The sequence below is a fragment of the Miniopterus schreibersii genome (genome assembly GCF_964146895.1).
Source record: "Miniopterus schreibersii genome assembly, chromosome: 15".
NCBI classification, from domain to species: Eukaryota; Metazoa; Chordata; class Mammalia; order Chiroptera; family Miniopteridae; genus Miniopterus; species Miniopterus schreibersii.
Window position 1 is genome coordinate 7,799,380 of NC_138115.1, and position 13,946 is coordinate 7,813,325.

The 13,946-nt window shown below is 42.5% G+C and overlaps 1 protein-coding gene across 3 annotated transcripts in view; it reads right to left on the minus strand.

Annotated features, from left to right (window-relative positions):
• The window catches only part of LOC308567592 (uncharacterized protein), a 239,278-nt gene that overhangs the window by 120,099 nt on the left and 105,233 nt on the right, over nt 1-13,946 (minus strand). For all 3 annotated transcript variants that reach the window (XM_081159310.1, XM_081159312.1, XM_081159311.1), the window contains exon 2: nt 166-246. In XM_081159310.1, the coding sequence (XP_081015436.1) occupies nt 166-246 (81 nt within the window). The remainder of the gene's footprint in view (nt 1-165; nt 247-13,946) is intronic.

Below are 13,946 nucleotides of genomic sequence, written 5' to 3' on the forward strand. Positions count from 1 at the left end.
ACCAGAAAGAGAAATTAAGAAAATAATCCTATTTGCAATTGCATCAAAAAGCATAAAATACCAAGGAATAAATTTAAGCAAAGAGGTGAAAAACCTGTACTCTAAAAACTATAAAACATTGAAGAAAGAAATTGAAAAAATATATAAATAAATGGAAGGATATACCTTGCTTGTGAAGAGAAATCTTAGTTGACGTCGAAAACATACACTACAGAGAGTAGATGATGACATGTAGTCCGTGAAAACCTGTAGAATGGATTGAAAGGATTAATATTGTTAAAATATTCTTACCATCTAAAGCAATACTATATAGGTTCAATGCAATCACTACTAAAATACCAATGACATTCTTTTCAGAATTAGAACAACTAATTCTAAAATTTATATGGGCCCTGGCTGGGTGGCTCAGGTGGTTAGAGTGTTGTCCCATACACCAAAAGGTTGTGGCTTTGATTTCCGGTCAGGGCACATACCTAGGTTGTGGGTTCGATCCCAGTCCAAGTGCATATGGGAGGTAACCAATGGATGATTCTCTCTCACATCAATGTTTCTCTCTGTCTCTCTTTTTTCCTTCCTCTCTCTCTCTCTAAAAATCTATAAGAAACATATCCTCCAATGAGGATAAAAAAAAAAATTAATTTATATGAAACCACAGAAAATCCCAAATAGCCAAAAGAAATCTTGAGAAAGAACAAGTGGGAGGTATTACGCCCCCTCATATCAAACTATATTACAAAGACACAATAATAAAAACAGTATGGTACTGGCATAAAAATAGATATGTAAACCAATAGAACAGAATAGAGAGCCCAGAAATAAGTCTTTGCTTATATGATCAATTAATCTATGACAAAGGAGGCAAGGATATACAATAAGGTAAAGACAGTCGCTTCAATACATAGTGTTGAGAAAACTGTACAGATACATTCAAAAGAACTGAAATTGGACAGCTTTCTTACACCATATACAAAATAAATTCAAAATGGATTAAAGACTTAAATATAAGACCTGAAACCATAAAACTCCTGGAAGAAAACATAGGCAATAAACTCTTTGACACTGCTCTATCTTTTTGGATATGTCTCCTCAGGCTAGGCAACAAAAGGAAAATGTAAGCAAATAGAAATACATCAGACTAAAAAGCTTTTGTACAGAGAAAGAAACTGTCAACAAAATGAAAAGACAACCTACTGAATGGGAGAAGATATCTGTAAATAATTCATCTGATAACAGGTTAATATCCAAAGTACATAAGAAATTCATACAACTCAACATCAATAAAATAAACAATCCAATTTAAAAATGGGTGAAGGACTTGAAGAAACACTTCTCCAAAGAAGACATGCAGATGGCCAGCCAATAGACATGAAAAGATGCTCAATATCATGAATCATCAGAGAAATGCAAATGAAAACCACCTCACATCTGTCAGAATAGCTACTGTCAATAAATCAGTAAACAAGAAGAGTTGGCGAGAATATGGAGAAAAGGGAACCCTCGTACAGCCGTAGGTGGGATTGTAAATTAATGTAGTCACCTATGGAAAACAGCATGGAGATTCTTCAACAAATTAAAAATTGAGTTGCCACACAGTCCATTTCTTTGGGTATTTATCCAAAGAAAACAAAAACACCAAATCAAAAAGATATATATGCCCTTATGTTCACTGCAGCATTACTAGTAATAACCAAGATATGGAAGCAACCGAAGTGCCCATCAAGAGACATTTAGATAAAGAAGAGGTGGCATAGACAGGGGTGGGCAGCAGGCTTGCAGTTGTTAATAATACAGTTGTATAATAATATAAGAATAAACTCTGTTTCATGTATTCACAACTGTAAACCTACTTTTCCCCACCCCTGTATATACAATGGAATATTATGTAGAAGTAATAAAGAATGAAATCCTGCCACTGATGACAACATGGATGGACCTAGAGGGTACTATGCTAAGTGAAATAAGCCAAACAGAGAAAGACAAATACGACATGATCTCACTTACATGTGGAATCTATTAAAAAAATGAACAAAACAAAACAGAAACAGACTCATAGATACAGAGAACAAGCTGATGTTTGCAAAAGGAGAGGGAGATGGGGGATCAGAATGAAGAAAGAAAAAATAAATAAAGAAGGTGCGACTGTAGAGAGGAAAAACAAACAAAATGATAAAAAAAACCATTCACATAGGAAATGCATAGGACTTATGTTTTTCCACATTTCTTACTGTCCACCCAACCCAGGGAGAAAAGGTTCTTCTGCTGTTTCTTATATTAATTTCATTACCAGGCCTTTTATAATCTGTGGAATCCACATGAAGGAAGCGCCACCATGCCTCAGAAGGAAGGGCAGGTCTTCCTAAGGTAATTATTTTAAACATTAGCTACATTTAAACAAAATGCTTCCATTCAGCCTGAGGATTTTTTCCCCCTAACTTACAAAGGTAAAAAGATATCTCAGTTGATTATTAGAAGGGCCCTCATCAAATTAGAGTAATGACCGCATCAAGCTTATCCTTGATACGAGGGCTAGTCGGGGTCCCAACAGGAAAACAATAGTATAGTCAAACTGGGTATTTTGAGACAAGATTAATAAAGGAGTAATTAACAAAGGTGGGAAGAGTATAGAGATACCTCAAGCAATTGTGCCATACAGTGGGGCCAGTGGCATAGAATAAGTGTCTGCATGCCCGCTCCCCACAATTTATATGTAAAAACCTAATGCAAATGCAATGGGTTATTTGAGGTGGGGCCTTTGGGAAGTGACTAGGTAGGTCATGGGAATGGAGCCCTCACAAGTGGGATTAGTGACCTTATAAAAGAGGCTTGGAAGAGATCTCGTTCCCCTTCCAGTGTGTCAGGATACAGCAAAAAGATAGCCATCTGTGAACCAGGGAGCCCTCCCCCAAACACCAGACCTGCTGCCAACTTGATCTCAGACTTCCCAGCCTATAGAACTGAGAGATGAGCTTCTGTTGTTTGGAAACCACCCAGTCAATGTTATTTAGTTATTGCAGCCCTAATTGAGAGAGAGAATGGGAGAGAGAACAGAAGGCAAGTGGAGAGGCCTGTCTGACAAGAACCGTGGCAGCTCTCCAGGAAGGGAATCTGGGGAGTAAAAGCTCTGGCTTACGCTTTCCCTTCTCCGCCTCCCACGGGTCTGTTTTGTTGAGCCCACCGTTAGCCAGAGGGAATGAGGCTCTGCTAACGCAATCCCTACAGGCCAGCCACCTAGCAGAGTGGAGAAGGCTGGACACTAGACCTGGGAAGACAAAGGGAAGTATCTAGCACAATCCCCAGTATTGACACGCAGCCCAGTCAGAGCAGAGCTTTGAATGCTGTCTCTAGCAGGAGGTGGGCGCTGGGCAGGCATTAAAGCAAATCAAGTTCAGGTTCTTACTGGACAGTGTGAGGACACACCTGAAGAATGGGAAGAGCCAGGGGCTTGCTCTCAGAAATCTCACAGGGTATTTGCATATTGCTCTCTGCCTAGAGTGTCCTCTACCAACCTCCCCCACACCCGCCACCGTTTTCACCAACCAAAATCTTCAAGGCACCACGCAGATGTGATCTTTTCTGAAAAACCCGATTTCTAGATTTCTTAGAATTAATGGCATCTCCCCTTTGTCCTCCAAATAGCTCATATAGAACATCTATTCCCATTAGGTTTTTATAGTAATTTGTGTGTGTTTGCCCTTGTTCCATAGCCTACGTAGCAGGCGTTTGTGGGGTTTGCCTTCACAGTGTCCTGAGTTTTCTTTGGAGAGCAGCCCCTCCTCCACTCTCCAGCCCTGTGGTTAGTTTAGTGCCATATCTATTCCAACTCCAGGAGTGTCCGTGTGGCCCAGTGTTGGAGCTCAGAGTACAACCGCCACCTGGACTGGGCGATTGGCTTGGAAATGGGTCCATGGCCACTCAGAGCCAACCAAGGCGAATCCTCGGACTTCTGCAGGAATAGACCAGAGAAAGGAGTTGGTGGAGAAGAGGGCAAGAGTCTTTTTCTTTTCTTTCTTTTTTTAAATTTGAACCAGACAACATAAAAACTGAAGTCACCATATAAAGAGAACCTGTGTATTAGTGAAGTAGACAGAATAAACTAGAGAAGACGAGAAGGGGCCAAATTGATGGCATTTGCTTGAGTCGCTTGGTTTACCCAGTGCTACTCCAGGTCTTCCTGAAGTACATAAGTAGATACATTTAAGTTTTCAGATACTTACAACCCCAAACTCCTAACTAGAACTGCCTAACAGAATATCTGGTATATTAGAAATGCTCAGAAATCATTCATTGAACTAATTAAAATGAGTCCTTGGAAACTGATATTTGTGCACGTGTCTAAGTCTTAAAACCCAAATCAAGAAGACCGTCAGGGTCACGCTCTTCCACTTAGTCTCAGGACAGTGCTTGAAAAGCGTTTGCTACAAACAGACAGAACTTATGTTCTCCTGCAGCACATGACAATCAGAGGGAAGGTGCATTGTGCCTGAATCTATGGGGTAGCCTGGGCCAAGACTGATGTTTTCAACCCATTTGCTAGGCTGCTCGGAGGATCACTTGACAGTTATTTTTGGGGGAGGCAGTGTTTGAAATGCTCTTTCTTGCTTTCTAGAAAAAACAAGATTAAGATTTTCCTTTCTAGAATCCTGTGGTTTTTTTCTCTCATTCCATTTCATCTATCCCTCGGCATTCTCCTGCCACAACAGTAGACATTTTTGTTAGTTTCTGAACTGCTCACAATCATTCCCTTAGTTTTCACTTAATCCAAACAATGGGCTCAAAGAAGCCATACCAGACCAGGGGTGGGAGCCTGAAGTAAACTAGGTCAGTTTTCCCAGGAATCTGGAATCAGAGCAGAGAGAGCGAGCACGGGGTTGATTCCGTGGTTCCATGAGCCTGGAACTACAACATGTGGCCTTGGGAGCTGTGGGTGGGCAGCTTTCCCCACCACACGAGATGAGGCGCAGGGAAGAAGAGACAAAAACATGAAGCAGATGTGCAGATACGAGCCGGCAGGGAGTGTGTCTCCCTGGTTCCTGCCATCCCTCTGGTTAAGTATTCTAGAATTTTTGGAGCCCTTACTGCATTCCTGCTCAGAATTTCAGTGCAGCAAACCTGCATCTTTATACTACATCATATTTTTGATATCTGTTCCAAGCAACCAGAAGAATGCAAGCCGTCGCACATTAGCCAAAAAGTTCTTCAGATGGGGAATTACCTAGATGAGAAGAAATATCCCAGTTAATAGAAACAAAGCAAAACTCATCACGCAGAGTTGGTGACAGTCATCCCAAAATCATTAAAAAGCCATCTCTCAGCTCTGAGGAGAGAGAAAGAAAGCTGCTCGGTGGACCAGCTGTGCAGAACTGAAACAGAATGGACTCACTCCATGGATTCACAGAGCCGCTGAAAGTGAACTTCTGCAGCTGAGCCATGGAATGTATTCCCAGTTAAAAATTCTTCTCCCAGCTCATGACTCCCCGAAGGTGTCCGCACACAAGAGCAGCTCTCAAGCAGAGAGGTGTCACGTTTGCATCACCACTGGCGCATACACAAGTGTTTAGATGGCCCCATTCAGTAAGCGCCTCTGACCAGTACGGGGCACATCTGGTGGGGTGACAGCCCAGCCCGGCCTCTATATTGTCGGGAAACCCCCAGCTTGGCTCATTAAGGAGAAACAGGCATGATTATTGTGTCAAAACACATTACTGCATTTTATTCTGCCCTTGCACTTGTGTATTGGCATTTGATGAAGCTCGGGAGATTTTAGGTTATGAAACCTGCCTTCCCTGCCCCTCTTTGTTTTGAAAATGTGTGTGCGACGATGAGATGAGGAACACAGCTTCTGGCCAATTCTCCCAGCCCACAAACGGACTAGCATTCTCATAAAAAATGTCTATCTCTGCTCCTTTTTTTCTTGTCTGTTTTCTGAGCAAACAAGCTATTGAGAAAGAAAAAAAAAGAAAAAGAAAAAGAAAAAGAAAGCATGTCCCTTTTACCCTAAAAAAAAAAATGACCTTTCCCTTATATTAATTAAAAGATGATTATCCACATTACAGGACATCCTTTGGAAATATCTGGACGAAAATACAAATGGCACATTTATGAAATCTGCAGATGATATTAAACTGGCAAATGCTGTTTTCATTATTAATGACAGTGGATCAGGCAGCCAGACTCAGCAACAGTGTCAGCGAGGGACAGGATGCAGTAGAGAAAGTTACATTTGTGAGAAAGGCAGAAGGAGCTGTGAAAAACTAAAATCAATCTAAAGCGCAGATGCAGTGTGAATGGACAGGTGAGCCTGAGCCTTCGCTTGGCGAGCCAACATGGGCAGGAGTGGATGGCCAGGTAGACATCCTTGAGCTGGGGGAAAGAACACTGAGCTATTTTTGGTCCCACAAGCAGAGGCATTGTATTTCAAAACAGATATCCTTTTCTTCCAGAACTTCAATAAGACCGCACCTGGCATAGGGTGGTTAGTTCTGGAATGACGTTTAAAGAAAACAAAAAAACTCTTAAATGTAATTTTTAAGGCTTTATTTTTTTCAATGAAGAAATACAGCCACCTTTATTTTTAGCAATTCTTAACAATATATACTTGCTTTTATTGCCTGAATCATCTCTGAGTGTATTAGAAATAAATGTGGATGCCGAGTAGGCACCCCCCAAAATTAACATATTCAAACCTGAGCTCTGGTCTCCTCCCTGCCACTCCCAGCAAACCTGCCCTTTCCTCAGCTTCTGTCTTGGTTCTGGAATTCCATCATTCCAGTGACTCAGGATTTAGGACAACCCTGGACTCTGTTATTTCTCTCAAACCACACAACCTATCCATTAGCAAATCCAACTGGCTCCAGCTTCAAAATGCATCCACATTCTGACCACGCTCCTCGTGGGTCATGATCTTCATGGCTACAACACTGACCCAAGCTGCCAGGATCTCCTGCCTAGTCAGACTCTGTGTTACTGTTAAAATGAAGTTCAGATCGAGTCACTTTTCTTCTCACAAGTCCCCAGTGGCTTCCCAAATCAGCGAGTGAAGGCCAACAATGCCCCTTGGGGTCCAGCATCCCTTACCCCTTACGTCTCTGATCACTCCTGCTGCCCTGCCCGCTCTCCTCCAGCCACAGTGGGCTCCTTGCTGTTCCTATAACCCGCAGGGAAGATTCCTATTGTCTTCGCGCCTTCGATTCCCTCTGCCTGGAATTCTCCTGCCCAGATATCCACATGGTCGCCTTGCAGCGAAGACGTCCCAATCACCCGAATGAGAATTCACAGGCCCTTTCCCCTCTCCTGCGCCCTCTTTCTTCCTGGCACCTGTTATCAGCGAGCAGGCTATGGATTCTTCTTTGCTTATTGTCTCTCCTCTGACAGACACACCCAAACATACATTCCTGCCATCTTTTGCTTTTGTCTGTTTTATCCCCACACCTAGAAGAGTGCTGATCAGACAGTAGGAGCCCCATAAATACTTGCTGGAAAATGGAAGGCAACTTGGTGCCTGTCGTCGGCATGCTGGCAGTGCTTGCCTTCATAATCAAAAAACTCCATCAGGGTCAGTAAATTCTAAAAACATCCAAGTTCAAATCCGAAGAATTTAGGGGGAATTCCAAACCCCTAACTATACGGCAGAGTGAATTGTGCTTTTAAAATAACATCCTTTGTCTCCCAGTGCGTGTGACCTCCGCTCAGAGGCTAAAGAGGTTATTTTCTACACCGGCACCAGTTTCCAGCTAGAATGTTGCTCTGTTACATTTGCAATCAGTAGGGAATATATTTTCACAAGCATGCCATGGCCATGGCCGAGCCAAGGGGCTTCGATACTAAGTCTCGGAAGTAAGGAAAGTGATGCTCAGAAACGTGAATCGAGCAGGAAGAACTGATCCCAGGATCAGACAAGAGTGAACACTGTCAGGCATGTCCTCAGCACTTACCTGTGGGAACTTGTTTAGCATTCACAACAACCTTAGGAGATAGAAACTATCGTTTTTATTCCCATTCTGTAGATGGGAAAACTAAGGCTGAAAAAGTGGGAATAATTTTCCCAAGGCCCTTGATGTCTTAGAAAATGGTGGTGAGAACCCAGGCCGATCCGAGCTCAGAGTCCATGTTCCTATACACTATGCCAGCCAGGATCACTCAAGCTTTCTGGTCTCAGGACCCCCTTACACTATCAAAATATTGAGGACTCCAAACAGTTTTGTTTATGTGCATTATACCTATCAATATTTATGGTATTCAAAATCAAAACTAAGGCGTTTTAAAAATATTTCTTCATTAACGCATTTAAAACTAACAACAATAAACTCATTATATGTCAACATAAATAACATATCTTAAGAGAAATAATTATATTTTCCAAAACAAATAACATTTGGCAAAAAGAGAAGCATTGTTTCACATTTGATGTCTGACTTAATAGAAGACAGTTTGGTGGTCACGTCTTTTTCTGCCTTTAATCTGCTAGGATCTGTTGTTTTGATTCAACTGTGTGAAGAAAATCTACTTCACACATATACACAACTAGAAAAGAAGGGACTGGTTTAACAGCTTTTTCAGATAATAATAGCTGTTTGTCTTTGATAGGACACAACATTTGACACATGCTGTTTTTATAAAGGATAATTGTATTGTAGAATCTGGAACCATATTGATGAACTTCATCCTCTGTTATAGTAAAATCCATTTGCATTTTCAATGCCTCTTTTATCCATGCATGATTTTTTAACGGTATGCACTGGACATTGGGGTGGTACTAGTTCACTGAGTTTTGCAGACCTTCCAAAAAATTTTTCTAAACAGGTTCATTAATATCACTGCTCTCATTTTTAAAAGGCTTTAAGAATTGGAAAGTTGACAGGCTCATGGTGGCAGAAACAAGTTTTCCAATATTCTAATTTTTGCCCGAAGGCCCAAACTGTATTACAGGCAGCAAGTACTTTCAGGTTATTGTCCCAGAGGCCTTTACGATCGGTGATATCATACATGTTGCTAGGCACTGGCTTCCAGTTACATTTTTATCTTCTGAAATTTTATTGATTGATGTGAGTGTGTTTATCAGAAGCCCTCATATCTCTAGGGAGAATATTACTTCCACTTATACAATTAACATCATTAATAACAAACTAAATATTTTTCTGAGGCACCGACAGTTTTACTTACCACTGCTCTGAGCCGGCAGTGCAAATGTCAACACAGTACAAAAGGCAAGGAGTATCTTCATGGTGTTGTGCAAATAGATTTGACCACAGTCCCCTGAAAGGCCTTAGGCATGGCAATCAAGGACGGGTCCACAGGCCACCCTTTGAGAGCTGCTGCACTAGGGTGAATGACCTCTCCCATCTAAATCCTCCCTCTCAAGCTTGAAAAGGGGGAGCTGTCATGACCACTGTCCAAGCCCACAGCCATCGCCGGCAGCTGGAACCCATGCCACCATTTCCTGCTTCTTCCCAGAGCTTTCCTGCTGCATCACTTCAGCAGGAGCAGCCCCGATTCCCCCTGGCTGCCATTACTGCAAGGAGCAAAGTCTCCGATTCAGTTGATCGAATTGATCCAATGGTCTCCCCAGTTAAGGTCCTAGATGATAAATGAGAGCAGTTAAGTGGAGTCATTAGGAATATGTATGACCTGCTTTGGGGTCATGAATTTGCTCTGTACTCGATGTGTGACCTTGTGCGTAAGTTCTCTGAGCTTCAGTTCTCTCTTCTGTAACATTGGATAGTAATAGCACCTACCTTACAAGGCTGCTATGAGAATTAAATGAGATAATGCACAGAAATAATAAAGTACCAGCCCAGCGTAAATGCTCAATAATGGTCGGCTGCTTGCTGCTATAACGATTGCTGTTACTCTCTTCGTAGCTCGGTCAATATCACTTCCTCAAGGGTGCCTTTTCTGACCGCCGATGAAGGCACCCTACTTTAAGATCTCACCACTCCTTCTTTGGATTTAATATAGTTGCACTATTATATTCAATATGTGATTATTTGATTAATGTTTGCCATATACACTAGGCTCTAAGCTCCATAAGGACAGAGATGGGGTCTCTTATGCTCTTATTTTATCCCCAGCACTCTCAGCTCAGTGCCCAGCACAAAGCAGTTTCCTATAAATACTTATTGAAGGAGTTAATGAAATAACTAATTCACTAGTTTGACAAAGCATAATTTTACTTCGTTATATAACTCATCTGAACTTCCTCTAGCACTTGTTAGTTGAGGTATGATCTGCGGACCAGGAGCAGCAGCCTCAATTGGCAGCTTGTTGGAAATGCAGGATCTCAGGCCTCACTTCAGACCGACAGAATCTAAATATGGATTTTAACAAAATCCCCAGGTAACTTATATGCTCATAAAGGTTTTAGAAGTACAGAGTGAGAAAGAGAGAGAGAGGGAGAGAGAGGAAGGGGGGAGAGAGAAGGAAACGAAAAAGAAAGAAAAAGGAAGGGAGGGAGGGAGGGGAGCGGACGTTCGGAGTGAAGGGAAGGGGAGCTCAGGGGAGGGGAAGACATGAGAAAGGAAGAATAGATAATCGCTGGATTTCCTGGGTAAAGCAGGGCTCCCTTTCACAATCCCAGGTCTCATTACATTCCCAATACAAACATTATTACAAATATTACCATTTCTAAAAGCCAGCTGCATTTTAACTTTTTTCAGCCCCCATTAGGCCAGGCTGTTCTTATTTCCTATTCACATATGATTTTTTCCAGAAGTCTATTTTGGCCTCAGTTGAATAATTTATTTCAGACACTTTACATTGTAAAATATTCTCTGGAGGAGACAGAAACACCATCTGTGCCCACTCCTGGAAAAACAGCCCTGAACCACGAAGCAGGGGTATCATGTGAGCTACAGAGCTGCAACATTTGACAGCGCGCTTATATGCCACAACATCAGAAACAGGAAAGAAACATCAAAATCTCTTCTCCTATAAAGGCACCAAACCAGTCCCCTCCAACAGCCTAAGGAGGTTATGTGATAATATGCATGGTACCCAGCTGACCCCTAAAAAAATTACAGCCTAACTTTTTAATAAAAAGGTTATTATTTTTAGAATTGGTTCCCATTTTTGAGTGGTAAAGAGCATCCATTATTGGATGGTAGCATACGAGAACTCAAAGACATTCAAGGAATGGCTCATTTGCCTGTGTCCAATCTTACGCATTTTGTGGGACCCAATTTCAAAATTCCCTGTGCTGCAGGGTCCTCTGCTCCCAAGGAAAGAAATGAGCCTGGGCAGAAGCAGCGCTCACGTGACCCCACTGGAACCTCTCTTCCATCAGCGCATCGACCTGGCAAGGCCTAAATCTGAGGGCCGATGCTCATCCGGGGCATTTGAATTTGCTGCTGTACATTTTCCCACAGCATTTTACTTACCTAGACTCTCATCTCTTTGACTCTCTCCCTTCTGTCTCCTACAGATCTAAGAAATGCCTGCCTCGAGAAACAAAGAAGCTGCAGAATCTATGGAGTAATTCCTAGAGTAGGCCTGCCCATGTGGTCATGGTGTCCCCTCCCCTAATTTTTCATTTGGGTTCCCCCAGGGTCACAAGCACGGCTCATGTTAAGAGGATGGCTGGAGTTAGGGTACGAGATAGAGATCCAAGCTGAAATACTAGCCTGTCCCAATGGTCTAGTCTAACCAGATGAGCCAGGGGGTCCAAATGGGGCCATTTCCCCATCTGTAGACACGATGAACATAATACATTGATTACTTGGAAGAGGGCAGGTCCCAGCCAGAGTAACTTGAAGAAACTGGGCTTTGAAATCACATAGCTCAGAATTTGAATCCTGGCTTTCACACTTGCTAGTTCTGCCTCCTTGGGAAAACTGCATTTTATCATCTAAGCGTCATTTTCCTAATCTTTAAAAAACTAGATATTGTTATCTGTTTTGTGGGGATTAAAAGAGATTTTGTTACATAATGTACCTGGTATGTGGGCAACTCTCAGGCAGAGTTAGGTGCCCCTCCCTCTCCCACTGCTTTGCTGACTGTACCCTGATCTATTTCCTTGCCCCTGAAAATGCTGATGGGGAAAGAAAAGGAAGAACAGGGGACGAGCAAGGGGAAAGGAGAGGAAGAAAGGAGAGAGTGCACTAGTGATTCCCGACGGCCAGTGTGACTCACAGGGAACTTGGCTGGTTAACCACTGGAGAGGTCGTGGGTACAAGGAACTCTCTTTTCAAAGTAAATCCATAGGCTTGTTAACTGTTTGATTTTTTCCCCATTAGCTATTTTAGCATTATTTATCTTTTAAAATTCATCAGTGCCTCTCCTACACATTTACTATTGAAATAAACACTTTCTGCCATCCACACACTTCACTATTGGTCGTAACAAGAGCTGGGAAGAGCATTAATGCTCCCAGGGGAAGAAGCCACGCCCTGGGCATCATACTTGGGCTACTTTATCGGAAAAGCAATGTCGAGGAGAGGGGAACACTTGGAAATTGATGAAGAATCAGGAAAAGCTGTCTTAATTCATGAGCTCTTGGTGCCAGGCATAAGACAATCTCTGAATTGTACCAGAGGGGACAACAGTCACAGGCTCTAGGCTGACACGAAGGCTCTCCTCCTACAGTCCTTTGGGGCATTATTGATGGATGAAGTGGGTTTGCCCAGAGAGAGGGCATGAGGGGTGAATTGTGTAGGCCAAGAGACTAAATTGAACGTTGCGGGCAGTTCATTTGCTACCAGCATCATCAATATGCTAATCTGATGGCCCCTGATGTAGGCATCCTTCTACTCAGGAAGTCCCTACCCACCTGAATGGGACATTACTGAGCTCATTTCTGTAGACCCTTCATTGTTTTACTTTGCTCACGCCACCACCAGCAATCTCACCATACCTTAATTTTATGAAAATGGCAAGACCTTTATAGTTTCTTAACTAATCATCATGAGCCATAGTGAGTAGAAACTATGGCTGCACGTGGGAATCACCTGGGAGTCCTGATGCCCAGTCCAAACATCATAGCATTCGATACATCATATCAATCAATTTGGGAGTTAGACACTGGCATGTGCCCTGACTGGGAACCAAATCCACCACTTTTTGGGATACGGGATGACACTCCAACTCACTGAGCCACACCTGCAAGGGTCAGATTTTATTTTAGTTTTTAAAGCCTCCCAGGTGATTCTAATGTGAAATCAAGTCTGAGAACCAATCATAGTTTAACGGTGCTATGAGCGGGTGCAGGGTGACGAGACCTCACACAGCTTTGCTGTAACTCAGCAGGAGTCTCAGTGTTGACTGACCCTTGCACTGGGCCACTCAAGGAGGCAGTGCCAAAGTCCCCGCTCCTTTTCTCATATCTTATGAAACATTTTATGTAGAGTCATATTTGCTCAATACCCCAGGAAGTAGAGTAGGTAAGCCTAGGACCCTGATCTTTTAAAATTCTTCACAAACATGTGTGCAAGCCAGGCACAATGCAAGTTGTTAGCGACAGGACGATGGCATGATTATAATGAGCGATAACAGCCAACATTGACTGAGTGCCTGTTCTGAGCAGGTACTGTGCTAAGTGCTATAAACATATTTCTAATGTAATCATCCTATAAACACGTAAATACTATTAGCATTTCCTCACTGGGAATGAGATCCTAGGACGCTAAATGACTTGCCCAAAGTTACCGAGCTCCCACACGCGGAGGCTGGAGACCTCGTTTGGCATGCGACAATGAAGAAAGCAAATGAGGCAGCCTCCCAACTTTTAACTACAATTTTTATTATTTTGTTTTGGTGTTACCAGGGCTAACATAAGGATGGGCCCATGGTATTTTGTACAAAATATTTGCTGAATTAGACATTTTCCTGCCCTCAGCCTGGTATGGAAAACGGATATATGATGATTACAATGTAATGTATTCATGTCTGCCTGAAGTGTTGTCAGAACACAAATAAGGGGCAATTAATTCTACTTAGGCAGAGACGATGGTGTCAGG